The sequence below is a fragment of the Planococcus citri genome, chromosome 4, assembly GCF_950023065.1.
Source record: "Planococcus citri chromosome 4, ihPlaCitr1.1, whole genome shotgun sequence".
NCBI lineage: Eukaryota > Metazoa > Arthropoda > Insecta > Hemiptera > Pseudococcidae > Planococcus > Planococcus citri.
Genome location: NC_088680.1, coordinates 19,641,829 through 19,659,475, shown reverse-complemented (window position 1 = coordinate 19,659,475; position 17,647 = coordinate 19,641,829). Strand labels below are relative to the sequence as shown.

The 17,647-nt window shown below is 33.7% G+C and overlaps 1 protein-coding gene across 27 annotated transcripts in view; it reads right to left on the bottom strand.

Annotated features, from left to right (window-relative positions):
* bent (projectin protein bent) overlaps positions 1-17,647 on the bottom strand; it is a 136,882-nt gene that overhangs the window by 73,361 nt on the left and 45,874 nt on the right. For all 27 annotated transcript variants that reach the window (XM_065364383.1, XM_065364385.1, XM_065364386.1 and 24 more), the window contains exon 2: positions 2,202-2,554. In XM_065364383.1, the coding sequence (XP_065220455.1) occupies positions 2,202-2,514 (313 nt within the window). In that variant the 5' untranslated portion in view covers positions 2,515-2,554. The remainder of the gene's footprint in view (positions 1-2,201; positions 2,555-17,647) is intronic.

Below are 17,647 nucleotides of genomic sequence, written 5' to 3'. Positions count from 1 at the left end.
ATGAAAATAGAATGAAATTGATCAACAATCATAAAAGTGACATATAAAAAAAATTTTAAAAAGGAAAATTGAGATCAAAATTTGTAAAAGTTACGTAATGTTGATAAAATTTTATGCACATTGAACAAAATTAGGCAAAAACTGGTCAACATTTTTGTTAAACTTCTTCAAAATACCATGAAAACAATTCACGTGTCACAAAATGATAAAATACGTTGATATTAAAAAATTGGATAAGATTTAGTTAAAATTTCTCGAAGACTAGAAAATTTGCTGAATTCATATGAAAGGCACAAATTATTGAAAATTGCTTGAACTACCCAAAAATGTCATTAAAACAGTTCAAAATTTCTAAAAGTTGATACATCGAAAAATATCAAAAAATTATTGAAAATTACATCAACTTGATTGAAGTTTGAATATTTTCAAAATTTAATAGGTACAATTTTTTGAAAACTGTATCAATTAGTAGTACAGAAAAACTGTGAATTGATATAAAAATTGTTGAAAATTAGCTATAAGATTAAATAAATTAGAATAAAATTAGCAAAAATTTCTTAAAACAGCGTCAAAACTTATTAAAATGAGTTTGAAACGATTACAAAAAAAAAATTGATGAAATGTCTTGTGGGCAACATTTTCAAAAAATTGCATGGATCATTAAAAATGATTAAAAATTAAGCAAATGTTACATAAATTCTAAGACAATTTCGTTGAAATTGCATCAAAGTATCATAATTGTAAACTGTTGAAGTTGAAGTTGTAAGTACTAAGTACGTTAGTCACTAAAAGTCTCCATAATTTGAAAATGAATCGAAATTGGGGAAAAATTGATTTAAAAATTTTCAAAACGTCATAAAAACTGTTCTAAATCATCAAACTTTGTGTAATATCGAAATCAAAGCAAAACATTCTAAAAAAACGCTTGAAAATGACATAAAAAATATCGAAAATTACGAAAAAAAAAAGGATGAAATTTCAGTAGCTTTGAACAAAAAACTGCATAAAACAATCATGTTGAACGCTGATTAAAATGAAACAGAAACAAACAACTGAAAACGACTGAAAGTTGATAAAATATCTCAAAATTTGAGTGAAGTCTTGAAAAATTTCCCACTTTACATTATCAAAAATAACTAAAAATCGATCAAGTTATTTAAGAAAATGAAAAAAAAAGTGCAAAAAATTCATAAAATATCCTGACATTTTTTAAAATTGACACGTTTGTTGCTCAACGCATCTTCATAAATTGACAAAAAAAAAAAACCAGAAAAATTTGGTTTAAAATTTTTTCCTTATGCAATTAAAATAGTTACCTATTTGTAAATTGGGAATTGACAATATAAAAATCACGAAATTTAAGCAAAATCTCGTTTAAAAAATTCTAAAATATCAAAGAAATTATCAAAAGCTAGGAAAACTTGGGAGAAAATCTTCAGCAAAAACTGCAAAAAACATCGTAAAAACTCATAAAAAATGAAATAAAAAAATTAAAACTAAAGGTTGATTATGTTGATACCTCAAAATCTGAGATAAATCTCGCAAATCTTGCAAAAACTGCATAAATTGGTGAGAATTGACAACATTTGAGCAAACATTATTCAAACGGAAAAACAGAATGAAATCCAGCAAAAATTACAAAAAGTAATACAAAAAAGTGTAGGATATAAAATCACTGAAAATAGGCAAAAATTGATGGAATATCAGTAAAATTTAGCAAAATTTAGCAGAAACTGCATAAAATTGCATAAAATATCATTGTTTGTTAAAAAAAAATGGTAAAATAATGTAAGTAAAAATGATTAAAAATTTAAAAAAGCACAAAAAATAATATTCTGAATTCGATTTTAATAATAATAAGAGAGTAACGATTTCATTATTAGCATCTCAAAGTTGATACAGGGATCTGCCAATATTAGAATTCTGTTTTTCGAAAAAAATAAATAAAAAATCATAAATTTTTAAACAAAAAGACAACGACAAACAGAATTTTCAGGCAACAAGAAAAAATTTATGAAAAACTCTCTGAAATAGGGTAAAAGCTAAAAACGTCATCAAGTTCTTCAAGATGAACTGCAATAAACGCTGCCATCATCAACGTATATCGATTTGCTGTCATTTGCCCGCGCTAAGGTTCATTTTTTTCATTTCAACCATAGTATCAAATATTTAGTAAATTCAAAATAAAAAAATCTACTCACGACTAAAATTAAGATTAATGGATGCGGCCACCTCTCCCATTTTATTCTTGGCGACGACTTTATAAAGTCCGGCATCGGATTCGATAACATCGTCGATTTCTAAAACAGCTACGAACGAATTGGTGCCAATGCTCTGCAACTTGACCACCGTCCTGTGATCCTCGATCAGTTTGACATCGCTTCTATACCAGGTGGTTTCTGGTTTCGGGCAAGCCAACAGTTTGCACTCAAAAACCAGCCGATTGCCTTCATCTTCCTGCCTTAGTTGCGGCTTTTGAGTGAAACTAGGTGCGAAATCTTCGGCTACACCCATGCTTCGAGTTCGCCCCGAAGTGAATGTTGACCGGATTCACCTGCAGCGTGCAACAATATTACTCATTAGAGAAAACACCAACACGCAGGAAATTTAATCGATGCAGCGCGACATCGACATCGACAACGCCGCATATAAAAATCGTAAACAATAATTTACTAGATATATTAACCAACACAACAAAACAGTCTACTCTACACGAACAGCTGTTTCGTATAAAAATGTTCTAATTACTCAGCCCATAAAAATTGCCATCGAGCCAAATTCTTAAGATGCGATTTCGTGGGCGAGGCGAACGGCCGCGGCCACCGTGTGCCAAACAAATCGAGAAGGCGGATTTTCTACACAGAAATTTTCTACTCGTCCTACCATCATAAGCACCTACAGCTACATCGAAACGTGAAAAATGTTGATTTTTCGCGCCCACCGAAAAATTAGCCAGCATCGTTTTCGTCTTGGTCATCGTTGCTGTCGCGAATTTCTCGGGAAATATATATTTTTTTCGCGAAAATTAAAATGTTTACTTGTCAATTAATGTCAACTCGAGTAACCGGCACCGGTTATAATGAACTCTTTTGGTGGACAAAAATGTGTACCAATACGAGTACATACCTCGTACATCGTGTCATCGTATTCGTATTTTTATTTTGCTCGATAAAAAATAAACCTTTCGAGTGCCTCGAGAATCATTCCTCGCTGTATTTATTTAAAACTGTTATAATAATATTGATTTTCCTTTTTTTTTTCTCATCTCCTTTTCACTTCTCTTCGCTGAAGAAGTAGATTACAACAAAATAATTTACAACCTTCGTAACGTTCAAGGTTCCTTGTTTCATTCATCTAAATTCGCAATGACGCTGACGTGTTTTTGGCCTATTTGGGCGGAAATCGTGGCTTTCTATGAGTCATTTTTGGTGTTTTCGTACGCGTACGTTACACGCCCTAAACAAGTGGAACATTACGAAGAGCTTTCAAATGTGTTACAAACTGCTACATATTTTGAACGAATTTTCCCATTCATTCAGAAGAATTTGGAATACTGACCCTGAAGTAGTTTCTAAAAATTGCTAGGTAAACTTCAGAGGTCAAGAGGTCAAAAATTCACAACCTATGATTGCAAATTATCAAATTTTCTAGGTTCATTCACTTCAATTTGGTGATTCCAAATGTAGGGTTTTTTAGTTAATTTTTGGTTTTTTAAATTATATACTTTATATCAGAAGCAAAATTCAAAACCACGATTTTTGATTTTTCAAAATAATTTAAATTCGGGCAATCACGTTTCTTTTTGTCTACTTCAAAGATTACAATCTTACCAACTTTGGTAAATTAAAAAATAATAACTTCAGTCGATTTCAAAACCGTCGTTTTCCAATTTTTTAAAAAATTGAGGACACGCTGGATTTTTGTCTATGAGCTTTCTATATTCGCCATTTTCATCAATTTTTTTCAATTTTCTTTTTAGTAGCTGAAAAATTAAGTACCCATTGAAATTAATTTTAATCATCAATGAATTCTTCTATGAGCCTTAGTAAAAACTTGATTAAAAATGCTTTTTGATCATACAGATAGAGATCGTTTACGAACCATTTGATGGCAATTTCCTTCATGTGTTCTTCCAGCTCTGTACGTAAATTTAAAAGTAGAGTAGGATCATCTTTGAATTTTTTTATTGGGGGGGGGGGAGTGGAATTAAAACATGGTTTCAAAAAAATATGAGAGATGATGTCAAAAATTTTGAAAAAATAACTTTTTTTGATTTTTATAATTAATTTTAAAATAGACAAATAGAGGTAAAAAACTCAAATACAACCTAACGCATCAGCAAATCACTATTTTTTTTACTATTTTTCTTAGAGAAACAGCCTTGAAAGTGCTTCGTACACCCCCCCACCCCCCTCCCTAAAAAAAACATTCAGGTCATCTTCATTTTTTCAACTGCATTACAATCAGATAATAATATTGTCTGAGGCTTTTAAAAAGGTAAAAAATAGTGATTTTCTAATTTCAAACTTTATTACCAAACTCAAAAAAAAATCAAAATTTTTGACATAATTTATCAAATTATTTTTTCGAAACCTCATTCGAATTTCTCCCTCCACCCCTGCCCAAAAAAAAGTGAAAGATGGTCTTACTTTACTTTCAAATGAGTTTTAACCCACCATATCCTCTTCCCCTCAAAAAAATGATGGTAAAACAAAGTTGCACCATTTTCCCAGAAGTACAGTAAAATGGAAAACTAAAAATTAAAATTGAAATATTGAGAGTCCATCTTTAATTTTCAAGAGTAAATAACATGATCATTTGAAAATTTGGAAAAAATCTTTTCACATTATGTAAATTGATTTAAATATGTACTTATGTTCAGTTTTAAAGGATTTCGGCGCTTTAAGAGAGACCTCTCCACCTCAAATTTGGTCAAATCTTGAAGGAAAAAAAATGTGAAATTAAAAAGCACGTAACACGTCGTTTGTTATTGATTTCACTTTCAATCAAGGTACTTTTTTTCTGATAGAAGCCTGCAAAGCTCCCAAATAAGCTCTCAAATCTCAAAAAAAAGTTGAAAATTGAGGTAACTCTTGATTTGTTGCATTTTTTTACAATGTGAGATTTTCAACTTATAAAAAGTCATATTGGGTTTTCGATGCACCTGCATCAATTGATTCGAAATGTTGAATTTATGGCCAGACTACATTTTCAACTGCCAAGTTGATTACAACGTCTTCTTAAACGATTTTAAATAGCTGGAGAAAAATCATATTTCGCTGGAGGCTCCAGATTAGCTCTAAAATAATGACAATTGATTCAGTAGGGGGGGGGGGCTATTTTAGGCAGCAGAAGAAGTTTTGAGTAATTTTGTGAAAAAATTGAAGATTTAGGAACTTTTTAAAATTTGTAAAAAAAATACACGTTTTGATTCGTCACCTTGGATTTGCAATTAACCTGCCCTAGTCGATAACTTATGACAGAATTGAATTTTCAATTCCCAAAATTGATTACAACGCCTTTAACAACGGTCTGAAATTGCTGGAGAAAATGGAACTTTTGCTGGAGGCTCCAGATCAGCTAAAAAATGATGGCAATCAATTCGGGCAGTCAACTTTAGCGTATAAACGAACATTCAGATGTTTATTTCAGTATTTTTTACCCTTTTTCGTAAAAAATTAATTTTGAAAATTCGCCACAAATCGAAAAATCAATTTTGACAGCTCAAAATTCGGTTCTGAAGTCTGGATGTTATAACCCTCTAGTGACTCAAATTTCATTTCAATCAAATTAGACACAATTTCAAGAAAAAACGCACTTCACTATTAGCTGCATTATTTGAAGATTTTAAATATCATCCAATCTTTTTTTTAAAAATCTCTAATAAATTTCAATTTCTCACACGCCCACATTTTAGTTGTTTTTCAAAAGAAAATGGAAAATTCCGTCAATTTTAAAGTTTTTCAACTTGAGCTATCGACAGTTCAAAAAAATCAGAATTTTTAAAATGAATTTTTTCCATTTTTTTTTCAAAGTTGAATTTTTTCACACACATAGGTAATCAATTCAACTCTTAATCGATCAATCATATCAATCAATTTTCAATATACGAGTATATATTCTTTTTTCAAAATTGAACAAATCATGTCGTTCATCTAGATCAGATTCGAAATGACACCATTCCCCACGTTTTGGAACCCCTATCACCCAAACCAACTCCAACAACGTTCATTTTTGATAACCACTGCTAGTTTCATAAAATTTGGCACACTCTCACCTCGCAATGTACACATGATAAAATACTCATCACACTCTTTAAAGCATTTTCAACTCGTACACATCTACGAGTACATACATCACTCGAATAAGTTTAATATTCATAACAGTCAGTAGTCACATTCTCATCAAGTAAACCACTGAACCAACTCGCGATGAACTTTGAACTACGCTTACTTAACCATACCTTGCACACAAGACCATTTCGCCCTCAACTCCCAAGTTGTGCTTGTGCATCGCATCGTGTTGAAAAATTACGAGTACGCTCGATTTTAGCCTGCACTCGAAGCCAAGAAATTTTTATTAGAAAAACATTAGACGCCTCTGCTCCATCGTAGAGCCACACGTACTCGTATTTGCAAAAGAAAAATAATACGATTCTAATAAACATTTTACGAGTAACATTAAAAAAAATATTACTTTTAAATCGTCGGCGGCGTGTATGGAACTGTTTACTCGAAGCGCGAATCTAGAGCCGAATAACGCCACATTTAGCGACGATTAAGCGACCCCAGCGTACACGAATTAGGTAATTAAAACTCGATTTTACAATAATTATTATTTATTGTTAACTTTCGATTCTGTAAGAGGAGGTGGAGGTGGGAAGAAGGCGAAGATTTACGAGAATACAACGACCTCAATTTTCTTGATATTTTTTTAATTTTTGAATTATGTAATACATATAGAAACGAAAGGATAGAGTGAAATATCTAGTGGTTAGAGAGGGGGGTTGCGTCGTGGTCAATATGTTCTGATTAGTATATAATTGGTTGAACAAAGGAGGGGAAAGGGTGACCGAAGAATCGATTCCAAAAAAGAAACTGATAGGTGTTTGAAATCAGCGACCTCAAAATCAGTGAGAATACATAAAAATATCACACCTTATTTTCATAACTTTTCAACAAATGTTTCAACCTGGGGGAGGGGGCGAGGACAAGGAGAAAAAGGAGGAGTATTGAGAGGCCACCAACAAAAAACGAATGAATATTTGAATTCAGTCTTTGCTAAATCCAACATAATTTATGAGAAGTCAAGCGATATTTTCCATTTTTGGTGTTTTTATTATGCTTATAAGATAAAGGGAGGGGAGGGGGGAGGTTTCAGAAAGGTAGGATCCAGATCGCGATAGGAAACGGAGTATCAGTCCATACCACACCGCTTATTCGGATATTGGAAATAGAGCAATCGGACTGTACCCCTGGGGCCCATTCAAATCTAAAACGATGAATGAAAATACTTATCTTATCCATCTGTACCGCAAGGCCTGTTTGTGTTTGGATATTGGAAAGAGAGCGATTCGTCCATACCCTTTGGGCCTGTTAAAATTATAAGTCCATCTAGAATACCTATCTATCTTGGTGAGGAGGTACAGGGTGACCAACAAGTAGTTTAAGTAGAAAAATGCTTGCCAAAAATTCCCTAATTAAGTTATCCAAAAAATTCAAATTGCTATGTCACCCTTGGTCCATTACTGTTCAAACACCTACCATCTTAAAAAATTTCTGTTGTTTTAAAATTTATAGTGAGACAATAATTTACTCATTAATTTGAACATTGAAATCCGAATCATTGCCCCTTCAAATTTCAAGTTAGGCAAAAACTTTACATGCGGTTTTTGTTTCTTTTGTTAACCTCTACCAGTTCCATGGACTACTCCTGAAGTATTTTATTATTTTAAAATTCCGCGAAATTCGCTAAATTATCAAGTTTTCAAGTTGGCAGCACTGCGTTCCCAAAACAAGCCTTGCTTCGGAGAAACCAAAGACGTTGCTTGTGTAGCTCCTAAACGTACTGCATTTATGCAACCCTCCGAGCTTCTCACAGTGCTTATTACTCTCAGAAATGAAAATGCTGATTTTTACTTTAACTATTTGTTGGTCACCCTGTATTTTTGACCACTATGTTCTGGAAAATGCCCTACAACGATGTCGATGTGAATTCTTTCAAATTTTTCAGAAGGTGGGAATGCCTAGTTACTGAATCAAGTGTGTTTTGTGATTTTGGCTTTTTGGCAAAGGACGCACAGCCTCAAGCCCAGTTGTAAATTTGTTTTCTCATTCCTGGCCAAATGTATCTCTGTAGAATTAGGAGTAATGTTGCATTTGGACCAGGGTGAGATACGTTATGATTATGAAGTTGTTTGAATACATTGAATTGAAGATTTGCTGGAATACATGGGTGGGCAAAAGTCAGTCTGCAAATTTGCAAAAATTGAAAAATGAAATTTTCAAATTTCAAAAATTTTTAGTTTTTTATCAATAATTGATGAAAAACTAAGGGCTAGTAGCACAATGCAGGTTTAAACCAGAGTTGTAGGTTAACTCTGGTTTAACTAAAATACAGTGTAGCGCAATGGATGATTAAACTTTTTTTACAGCTTAAACCAGGTTTTACATTTACTCAAGTCGACAATTTTTGGAGGTTAACCTAGGATTAACAAATCGGAGTGTGTTCATTGGTTATTTCATGTTGTGTGATTACTGATTATTTTGCAAATGGAAACCAATAACTTCAAATAATATCAACTTTTGCCAAAGACAAAGTATATAATTACTTACATTGAATGACAAAAAACAAGAATATTGTTGAATGTAAAATTTTAAATCACATCACCACCACCATACTGAAAAATTTGATGACTATTGTTCAAAATTGGACATTTTACCTCAAACAAATTAATTTCCTGCAGCAAAAAATTAAATCTAGTCAACTATTCATTCAAGAATATTTATTTTTTTTAAATTCAAAAATCAGAACTTTGTTTCCAATCATAAGATATTTCTAATCATTAAATATGTAATCAAAAATCACTCCAAAACATTGATATCACAGACATAACCATTGATGTTATACCTCTTGATATGGACGGCTAATGTAAATTGCCAGATTTGAGGCAAGCTTCTCTGGAAACATGTGACAGGACGCATGCGCAGTTGTTATTTACACCACATTTATTCTCTTATCAAGGTCATTGGTACATGTAACTACAATGTTGTGATGCAAACATGCATAAAAATTACCCCTGAATACTGCACAGCGCATGAGTCCTGTCTGGTGTCTCCAGAGATTCTCGCTTCACTTTTATAAAATTTTCAACGTTGCTGCTAGCGGTCCATATCAAGAGGTATAACGTCAATGGACATAACCAACAATAATTGCGACAAAATTTGGTTAAATGACGCGTTATTGATCGATCAGTTGATCTAAACCTGAACCAATGTTGTGCAATGCTACAGAAGTTGAACCTGGTTCAAGATTTAAACTAAGTTCAGCTAAACCAAAATTTAAACCTGCATTGTGCTACTGGCTCCAAGCATCCTACAAAAAACCTATTGTGATTATGTCAATTGGAAATTTAATTCTCTACAATTTTCCTCCACCTCATTTTTTTGCAGAACGCTTCCTTCTGAGCCCAGGAGTGGTAAAGAGACGCATTCATGATTTTCGAGGATGCAAGCTGACTTTTGCCCACCCCTGTATATCATTAGCTTAAAGCTGAAACCTGGGTATGTCCATAAAAAAATTGTCTCTTTCTTGCATCACATCGCTCAATCACTAATAAGACTCCAGGATGTCTGAGATGCCCTGAAATGGGAAATTTGCGACTGGGTACAGTAAAAATGCACCATGGAAGATGCATGAAGCTAACCAATGTAATGTTCAATTGAGACTCAACGAACTCATCCAAGCATATCCAAACCTTATCAGTGATGTCTAAAATCATGCTTACTTTTTTTTAACTGACATTCTCAGTTTCAGCTTTAAGTTAATGAATGATATAGCCTTGGATCATTGTGCTCATTTTTGTCACACTGTAGATCAGAGTTGTCAGATAGCAGGTATGGAGTTAAGGTGAATGGACATTTTTCAGTGCCATCAACATCTAGCAATTTTTTCAGTTGAGAGCAATTTTTCAGCAAATTTGCAATTCCTGATTGGTTGATAGATGCAGAAATTTCATGAACTTGGCTCAACATGTCTGCCACTTGGTTACTTTTTCCAGATGTGTTTGATGTTGGAGGTGATTTGAGCAATTTCATCAAGGTGAGCTGCACGCCTTGCGTTATATTGTTTATCACTGACTGGTTTCTTGGTGAAAGCGTAAGTAAATGGTAGCTGGTAGGTGATCAGTAAAAATTGTGAAATTTGGATGACCTTCAATTAAATGATGAATTGAAGCTTATGTTTCCAAAACGCATCAAGTCCATTTTCAAAGATTCTGAGGTTGCAAGGCCATCTAGTATAAAGTTGCGGCCCAAAATGGCTGATTTTTCGATATGTTGTGCTCAAGGGTCTTGGCTACAACATATAAAAAAATCAGCCAATTTGGGCCATTTCTTCGTTTCCAAATTGTACCAAGTACCATGAATTTCTTATCAATATTTTTTTGGACTTAGTGCATTTTGGAAATATATGCTTCAATTGTTAGAAAGAAGATGAAAATGTGTTTTTTATTATAATTTTTTCCAATTTTCAGATGATAGCTTTCAACTTGCGTCTTCAACAACACAATACAATTTTCAAAATGGAAACATCATTAGTGAAAAGGGCATCCTTTCAGACTAATTATGGGGGGGGGGAGCAAATATCAAAAAAATGTCGAAGTCATGCAGTATATAGAAAAGTATGTTTTTAAAGGTGCTGAATTTGAATATGACTTTATTTTTTCGAATTGACCTTCCCCATGACCCCCTCCCCCTTTAGAAGGTTAAAAACCCAGGTTTTCAAAGATGCTGAACACGATTTTGATCTTATTTTCACAGTTCCATCCTTTTCACACCCCTAAATGAAATTGGCAAACTCATCTATTTCTATATGTACAACGTACCTACGAGTATTGTACATTTTCTCATCCGAGGGTACTAAACACAAAAATCGCCTAAAATCTAGTTGTATCCAAATCTTAAATACATTAATCACGTTTCTCCGGACACCCTGTATAAATACAGGTGCTTTTACACGTACACACGAAGGTAAAATTCACGTATCTAGTCGACCATCTGATGTACGTACAATGAGTTGACCTTTACAAAGGTATATTTTTAGCCAACTGTCCATTTCGAATCCACGAGCGCGTATGCCAAATACCGATGTAAATACTGGAAAGTACTAGAGAGAAAATTTTCGAAAAATAATTTTTCACTATGATAATTTAAACGAATGATTAAGCGTGAAACAATGCGCGACCGTGTCATAAATTCGCTCTCGTAAGTAATATTTTTAAAGTGTTACAACACATTAAAAAGTCTCTCTCTCTTCCAATTTCGCATGTGACCCAGTTAATTTCGAGCTTGTCAACCAATTTCTAAAATCTTATTAACCGTTGTCATTCTTGTCACCGACCCATCGTCTTCTAACAATGTTTCAAATTTATCACATCTACGATATAGCACCCCCTCTCTCCTCTCAGAGTGTTGTAATATTTACAAATTTCCGTTCGTATCGAAATCATCCCTTCTCTTTCTCCTCCTCACATTCGCCTTCACATTCAGATACTGTTTCCCTTTTTCTTATATACCTATACCTCCCCCTCGTCTTATACTCGCACGCATTTTATTAATTAACAATACGATCAACTCGTACAAGTACATCGAATTTTTGGCAGTGCGAAAATTTATTAGTTACAATTCCACGTTCATCACAATAACACGAACGCAAAACGCAACATCAACATCGCACTTACATTGCACAGAACACACTTACGAGCTCTTGTTTTCTCGTAATTAAACCGTTTAATTGCTGTAAAAAAATGCAGATATAAATAGCCCGTAATAAAAAATCAACTTTTCGCAAAAATTCAGCCAGAATATTAAAAATAAGTTGTTAGAAATTTTATTAATTAAATTTAACGCTTTTTATCACTCTCGTATTATAAGTATGCTTAATACACCGAGTTGATTTATATCCAAGGACGTCAAACAAATCATACAGTCTTTTTTTTCGAAATGGATTTACTCCTCCCTTCTTCTCTTAATAGTTGAGCATTCATCGAGGTGTTAAAAAATAACGTGTACTACGAACACCGATATGAATTTTCATTACTTTTTTCACCGCGATACTCTCGCGACCTGATAGAAATTTTCTCATACCGCGTGAAAGGTCGTTCAAAAGGAGAAATATTTTTAGTAAGTACTCGTATAATATCTTTTCTCAGAAAGTACGTTTGAATATGACATTTGTCAGCCATTAAAGAGCGAATAATCCATTCGAAAAATAGATAAATTATGATTACAAAGTAGAAAGGTGAGGATAGAGAAGGGGGAGGTGGATTTGATCTTCGAAAAAAATCTCGAAATGTCATTTCAAGGGTGAGATTAAGTATCTAATGTGAAAATTTTTTAATTGTTGCAGAAGAAAAATGTTTTGAACGTGAGTTTTAATTTGAAATGAACAATTTGGCTAAATGTCTTATTGAAATGTTAAATTTATAACATTTTTATTATCTGAAAAATTTATTTTAAGCATTTTATACGCTCCCTCCTCTCCTACGAGCACCAAAAATAGCTACTGAATTGTTCAAAATAAAGCTGAAATCGAATTTCCGACAGAATTGGCCAAGGTAACGCTTTTAATAAGAAACTAAAATTAAAATAAGCACTTCTGTTTAATTTTTCACAAAATTTCACAAATTCTTGTCAAAATTGAGGTCTATTTTTTTCAAAAAAATTTTTCTCACAAGAGAGCTCAACTGACAAAAAAAATTTTGGACCAGACAACGCAAAATTGAAAGAACATAAATACATCACCAACCCAAATTTCAAGAGCTGAATTGCATTTTTCGATTTTTGATGAATTTTTCAAAATCAAAGATGCAAAAATGCGAAAAAAATCAAAATTTTACCAAACTGACTTGGAAAGCTGAAATTTGGTGCGTTTGCTATTTTTGACCCTCTGAATCGAATGGAAATGGTTTTGAACCATTTGGAGCAAATTTGGAGCCTCCAGCAGATTTTTGAAGGTGGAAACTTCCACAAAATTATTCTCAATAACATTGGAGAGCTAAAATTTACTTTATACTCGTACCCTAATTTCAACGTGTCGTTTAAACGATTCTGAAGCCTCTCACCGAAAATCAAAAAATGTACTTTAGTATGTACTGAAAGGCTATAGGTGGATAAGTATGGTGAATTTGCCCCCGAGAGCTTCAGGGTTGATATTTGCATGGAAGGTTGGTACCCTTGAGCACCTTCCGTCACGAAAGTTTCAGACCCCCAGACCCCCCCCCCGTTTTTGAGAAACCCCCCCTTTTATAAAATTACAATAAAAATTTTTTTCTCAGCCCCATGTGAACCGATTTTTTTAATTTTTTGGTATGTTGTGAACATCCATAAGAGGCATCCCCACAAAAAATTTCAACCCCCTCCCCTCATATTTTCCTCTCAAAATGGCGTTTTTTAGTTTTGTTTGCCCGTTTTAGCAATGATCATGATTCGGCACAAAAATGCGAATAGCATTTTTAAATATATTTTTGACTCCTACAAAACATATATTTTTTTCAAAAAAAAATTTTTGGTGGGCCGTGGTCAAAAATTGAAAAAACCAACAGAGGGGGTTAAAAATGGATTCTGGTGTAAATCATTGTTTTTGATAAACAAGGTGTCGTTTCCATATGAATCGAACCCCCTGAACACGAATATGACGCCCAATCTTATGCTACCCTCATCCACACCCCTCCAGCGCCTCTGCCCCCTTCTCAATTTTTACTATATCAAAAGTTGAGCTATTTTCGTAATATTGGTGTCGTTTCCAAATGAATCGAACCCCCTGAACACGAATATGACGGCCAATTTTATGCTACCCTCATCCACACCCCTCCAGCGCCTCTGCCCCTTTCTCAATTTTTGCTATACGAGTATTAAAAGTTGAGCTATTATCGTAATGTTGGTATTGTTTCCATATGGATCGAACCCCCCGAACACGAATATGACGTCCAATTTTACGCTACCCTCATCCACACCCCTCCAGTGCCTTAGCCCCACCTCAATTCCTACTATATTAAATATTGAGCTATTTTCATAAGGTTGGTATCGTTTCCATATGAATCGAACCCTCCGAACACGAATATGAATTCCAATTTTTTGCTACCCTCATCCACGCCCCTCCCCAGTGCGTCTGCCCCCAACTCAATTTTCACTATATATTGAAAGTTCAGATATTTTCATAATGTTGGTGTCGGTTCTATATGAGTCGAACACCCCGAACACGAATATGAAGTTCAATTTAGCTCTACTCTCATCCATCGCCTTTCAGGCTACAGTCAGCTCGACAATTTTTATTATTTGAAATGCTAAACCTATTTTCATAACGCTGGGTATCATTTTGGCATGAATGGAAACCTCGAAACTTGAATGTTAAAGTTTGAACCTTGCGATGGTCATTGTTTTACGAGTTTTCAACCTTCGCGAAACATACTTTTAAAAGTATTAATAACAACCCGAGTAATTATTTGTAGAAGATTGATCAGAGTTGGTGAAAAGATTTATGGTTTAGGTGGTGGCGGAGGCACTGTATAGGGTTGTGGTTGAGGTTAGCATAAAATTGGACTTCATATTCGTATTCGGGGGGTTAGATTCATATGGAAACGACACCAACATTTTGAAAATATCTGAACTTTCAATATAATAGTGAAAATTGAGTTGGGGGCAGACGCACTGGGGAGGGGTGTGGATGAGGGTAGCAAAAAATTGGAATTCATATTCGTGTTCGGAGGGTTCGATCCATATGGAAAAGTAGTATACAAAACAACGGAACCAAGGACATGAATCGGAGAAAGGTACTTTTTGGGTATAACGATTGAAGCTAGCTCCGTTTCAATGTATTTTTGAGCTATGTCCGATTGAAGAGAGATTTATTTAAAATTAAAAACTGTGTCATGACGTCACGGACGCTCACTCCATCCATCCAACCAACAACCAACCAGTTCTGTTTGTACTGTTGCTACTGAGGTGCTTCATCATGATGTACCTACCAAGCAGCTTCATTACCTACAAAAATATTAGTGGGAGTACCTCCGTATTAATTACTTTCTCCCAGCCATCAATATTTCAAAACAAGACAGAAGAAACATTGTCAACTGCTGGTAGTACAGTTAGTTATAGTATTTACAAACAAGAAGCACAGTTTAACTCGCCTATATACTTATACCATAAGACACCGACGTATTTGCTCATACAACTTACTCGCTCACAACTCTTCTTCATTCCACCAACAAGTGATTTATCGAACATATTTTCTCCATCTCTTGTAACCATACTCGATTAAAAAAAAATGAAGGAACACGTCGAGCCAATTTCACTCCTTCTGCCTGGCAATATTTTCAAACGCAAAAACGCAAAAAAAAATTAACCATTATAAACGTTCGGTACCCTTTACCTGAATTCATCGAATGTTATAAATTTCCATTCGTTGGATCGCCCATTGAGAGTTCGCGTTTCGAATTCGGTATTTTTGAAAAATATTTATTATTTTTTAATTCGTGTTTTGATGTTTTTTCACGGTAGAGGATGTCATTATTATATTTTAGACTTTGACAAAATATTCACTGTCAGTTTGGACCATGTGATCAATTTTTTTTTGAAAGAGTGGAATTATTTTTTTGCGTGTGCACTGTAAAATTCCTACGTGTTTTTATAGTTTCAAATTCAAACGAAATCGACGCATAGTTCGCATTTTTTTTTTCACGTGGAATACAACGATGAGAAATCACTGTTGATATTTTTCTTCTCACGCCCCCTCCTGTTTTATGGTCAATATTGATATACTTTTCAATTGAAATGCTTCAGTGTTGCACGAGTATTTTCTGTAATGTCCGAGTTTTCTGTCAAAACATCTTCAAAGTATTGAATTACCATGATTTTTGTATGTGATGAGTAGATGAATATGAGAGAAAAAAAATACAAACCATACGTTTATGTTTTTTTTTTTCAAGCACAATTTCAATAGAATTCAAATTCAACAATCAGCTTCTTTACTTTTGTCATTTCAAAGCTTGTTGATACTTTGATTGGTGAACTTTTATCTCACCCCATGAAGATAAAGAAGCGTTGTTTCTTCATTCATTATTATTTTTTTTACTACAGCTGAGCTGAGTTTAGAATCTTACCTTGTCCAATGATTTCATATGTACTTCATTAAAAGAAAGTAAGGTAAATAAACATTAAATTCTACTAGACTCTGCAATGATAAGAAATCTCCTACAATCGAGTCGGACTAACAAAAAATATGTATTGTGTTTTGTGTGAACGGAATTTCAGCTTTTTTCCTCAATTGGCAGGGGAAATTATCGTAAGATAAAAAAGGAACAATTTTCAAACTTGAAGCTTTCCCAAACTACGTATTTGAATAAGTTTTTAAAACTTTAGATCTAAACATATCATTTTGAACCCACATTTTGGAAATTGCTCCCAAGAGAGAGAAAAAAAATCATACGTGACATGTAGATATTTCAAGTTAAAAAGTACCTACTCGTAATATCAAAGTTGAAACTGCAACTCTTATATTTTTGAATCCAATGAATGTTGAAAGATGACATTCACACTTAACTATGCAGGTGCAGGGTCAACTTTTTTATCTTGTTTTGTAACCTACAGTCATGTTGATATGTATTTCAATATCTCAAGAAACACCATAAACTCTGTTCAAATATAATTTTTTTTTTAGTAGTGGAAATCTTGAGGGGTTAGAAAGACAGACAGACAGATTGACAATTAATCTTGGGAAGCTAGATAGATATAGGCATACAAACAAGTTTGAGAGGATGGACAGGTCTTAGATCAATGACTTTAGGAAGGCTGTTTGAAAATTAAATTCTCAGCAGAATTTTCAATTCTTTACTTTTTTTTTCAATGAAGTATGAAGTTGCTGAACAAGGTTTGGGTCTAAACTAGTTGAAATGTAATGTAATGAATGATGAACATAATTATGTGAAAGAGGAGATCTTCAACCACCAAAATCACCAAAAAGAACATGAAAAAAATTATTCTTGGCAATAAACACCTTTTCCCCATATCCTTATACATGTTAACATGTACTGATTAGGCTATGTTCTCATTTGAAAATTGAGTCAAAAGTGAAAGTGTATGTACAGCAATCCCACGTTCCTGTTCAAACTTTGTCAGTAGACTTCTCCACACCTTGTAGATTCATATACCATCTCATAGCAAAGTCACATCCTAAAAAGGTTACAAGTTTATCAAAACGTTATGAGTTTGCTGGTACCTATATCAAGAAAAAAAGGTTACAAGATTGCTTCAACTTTGAAAACTGTCTTGAACAATTTGAGTTGTAGGTATTGCCTCTCAAACTTATTTGTGTACCATGTAAGATATGAAAAGTGAATGGTTGTAATCGTTCCAGTTACTCAGTACGTGAA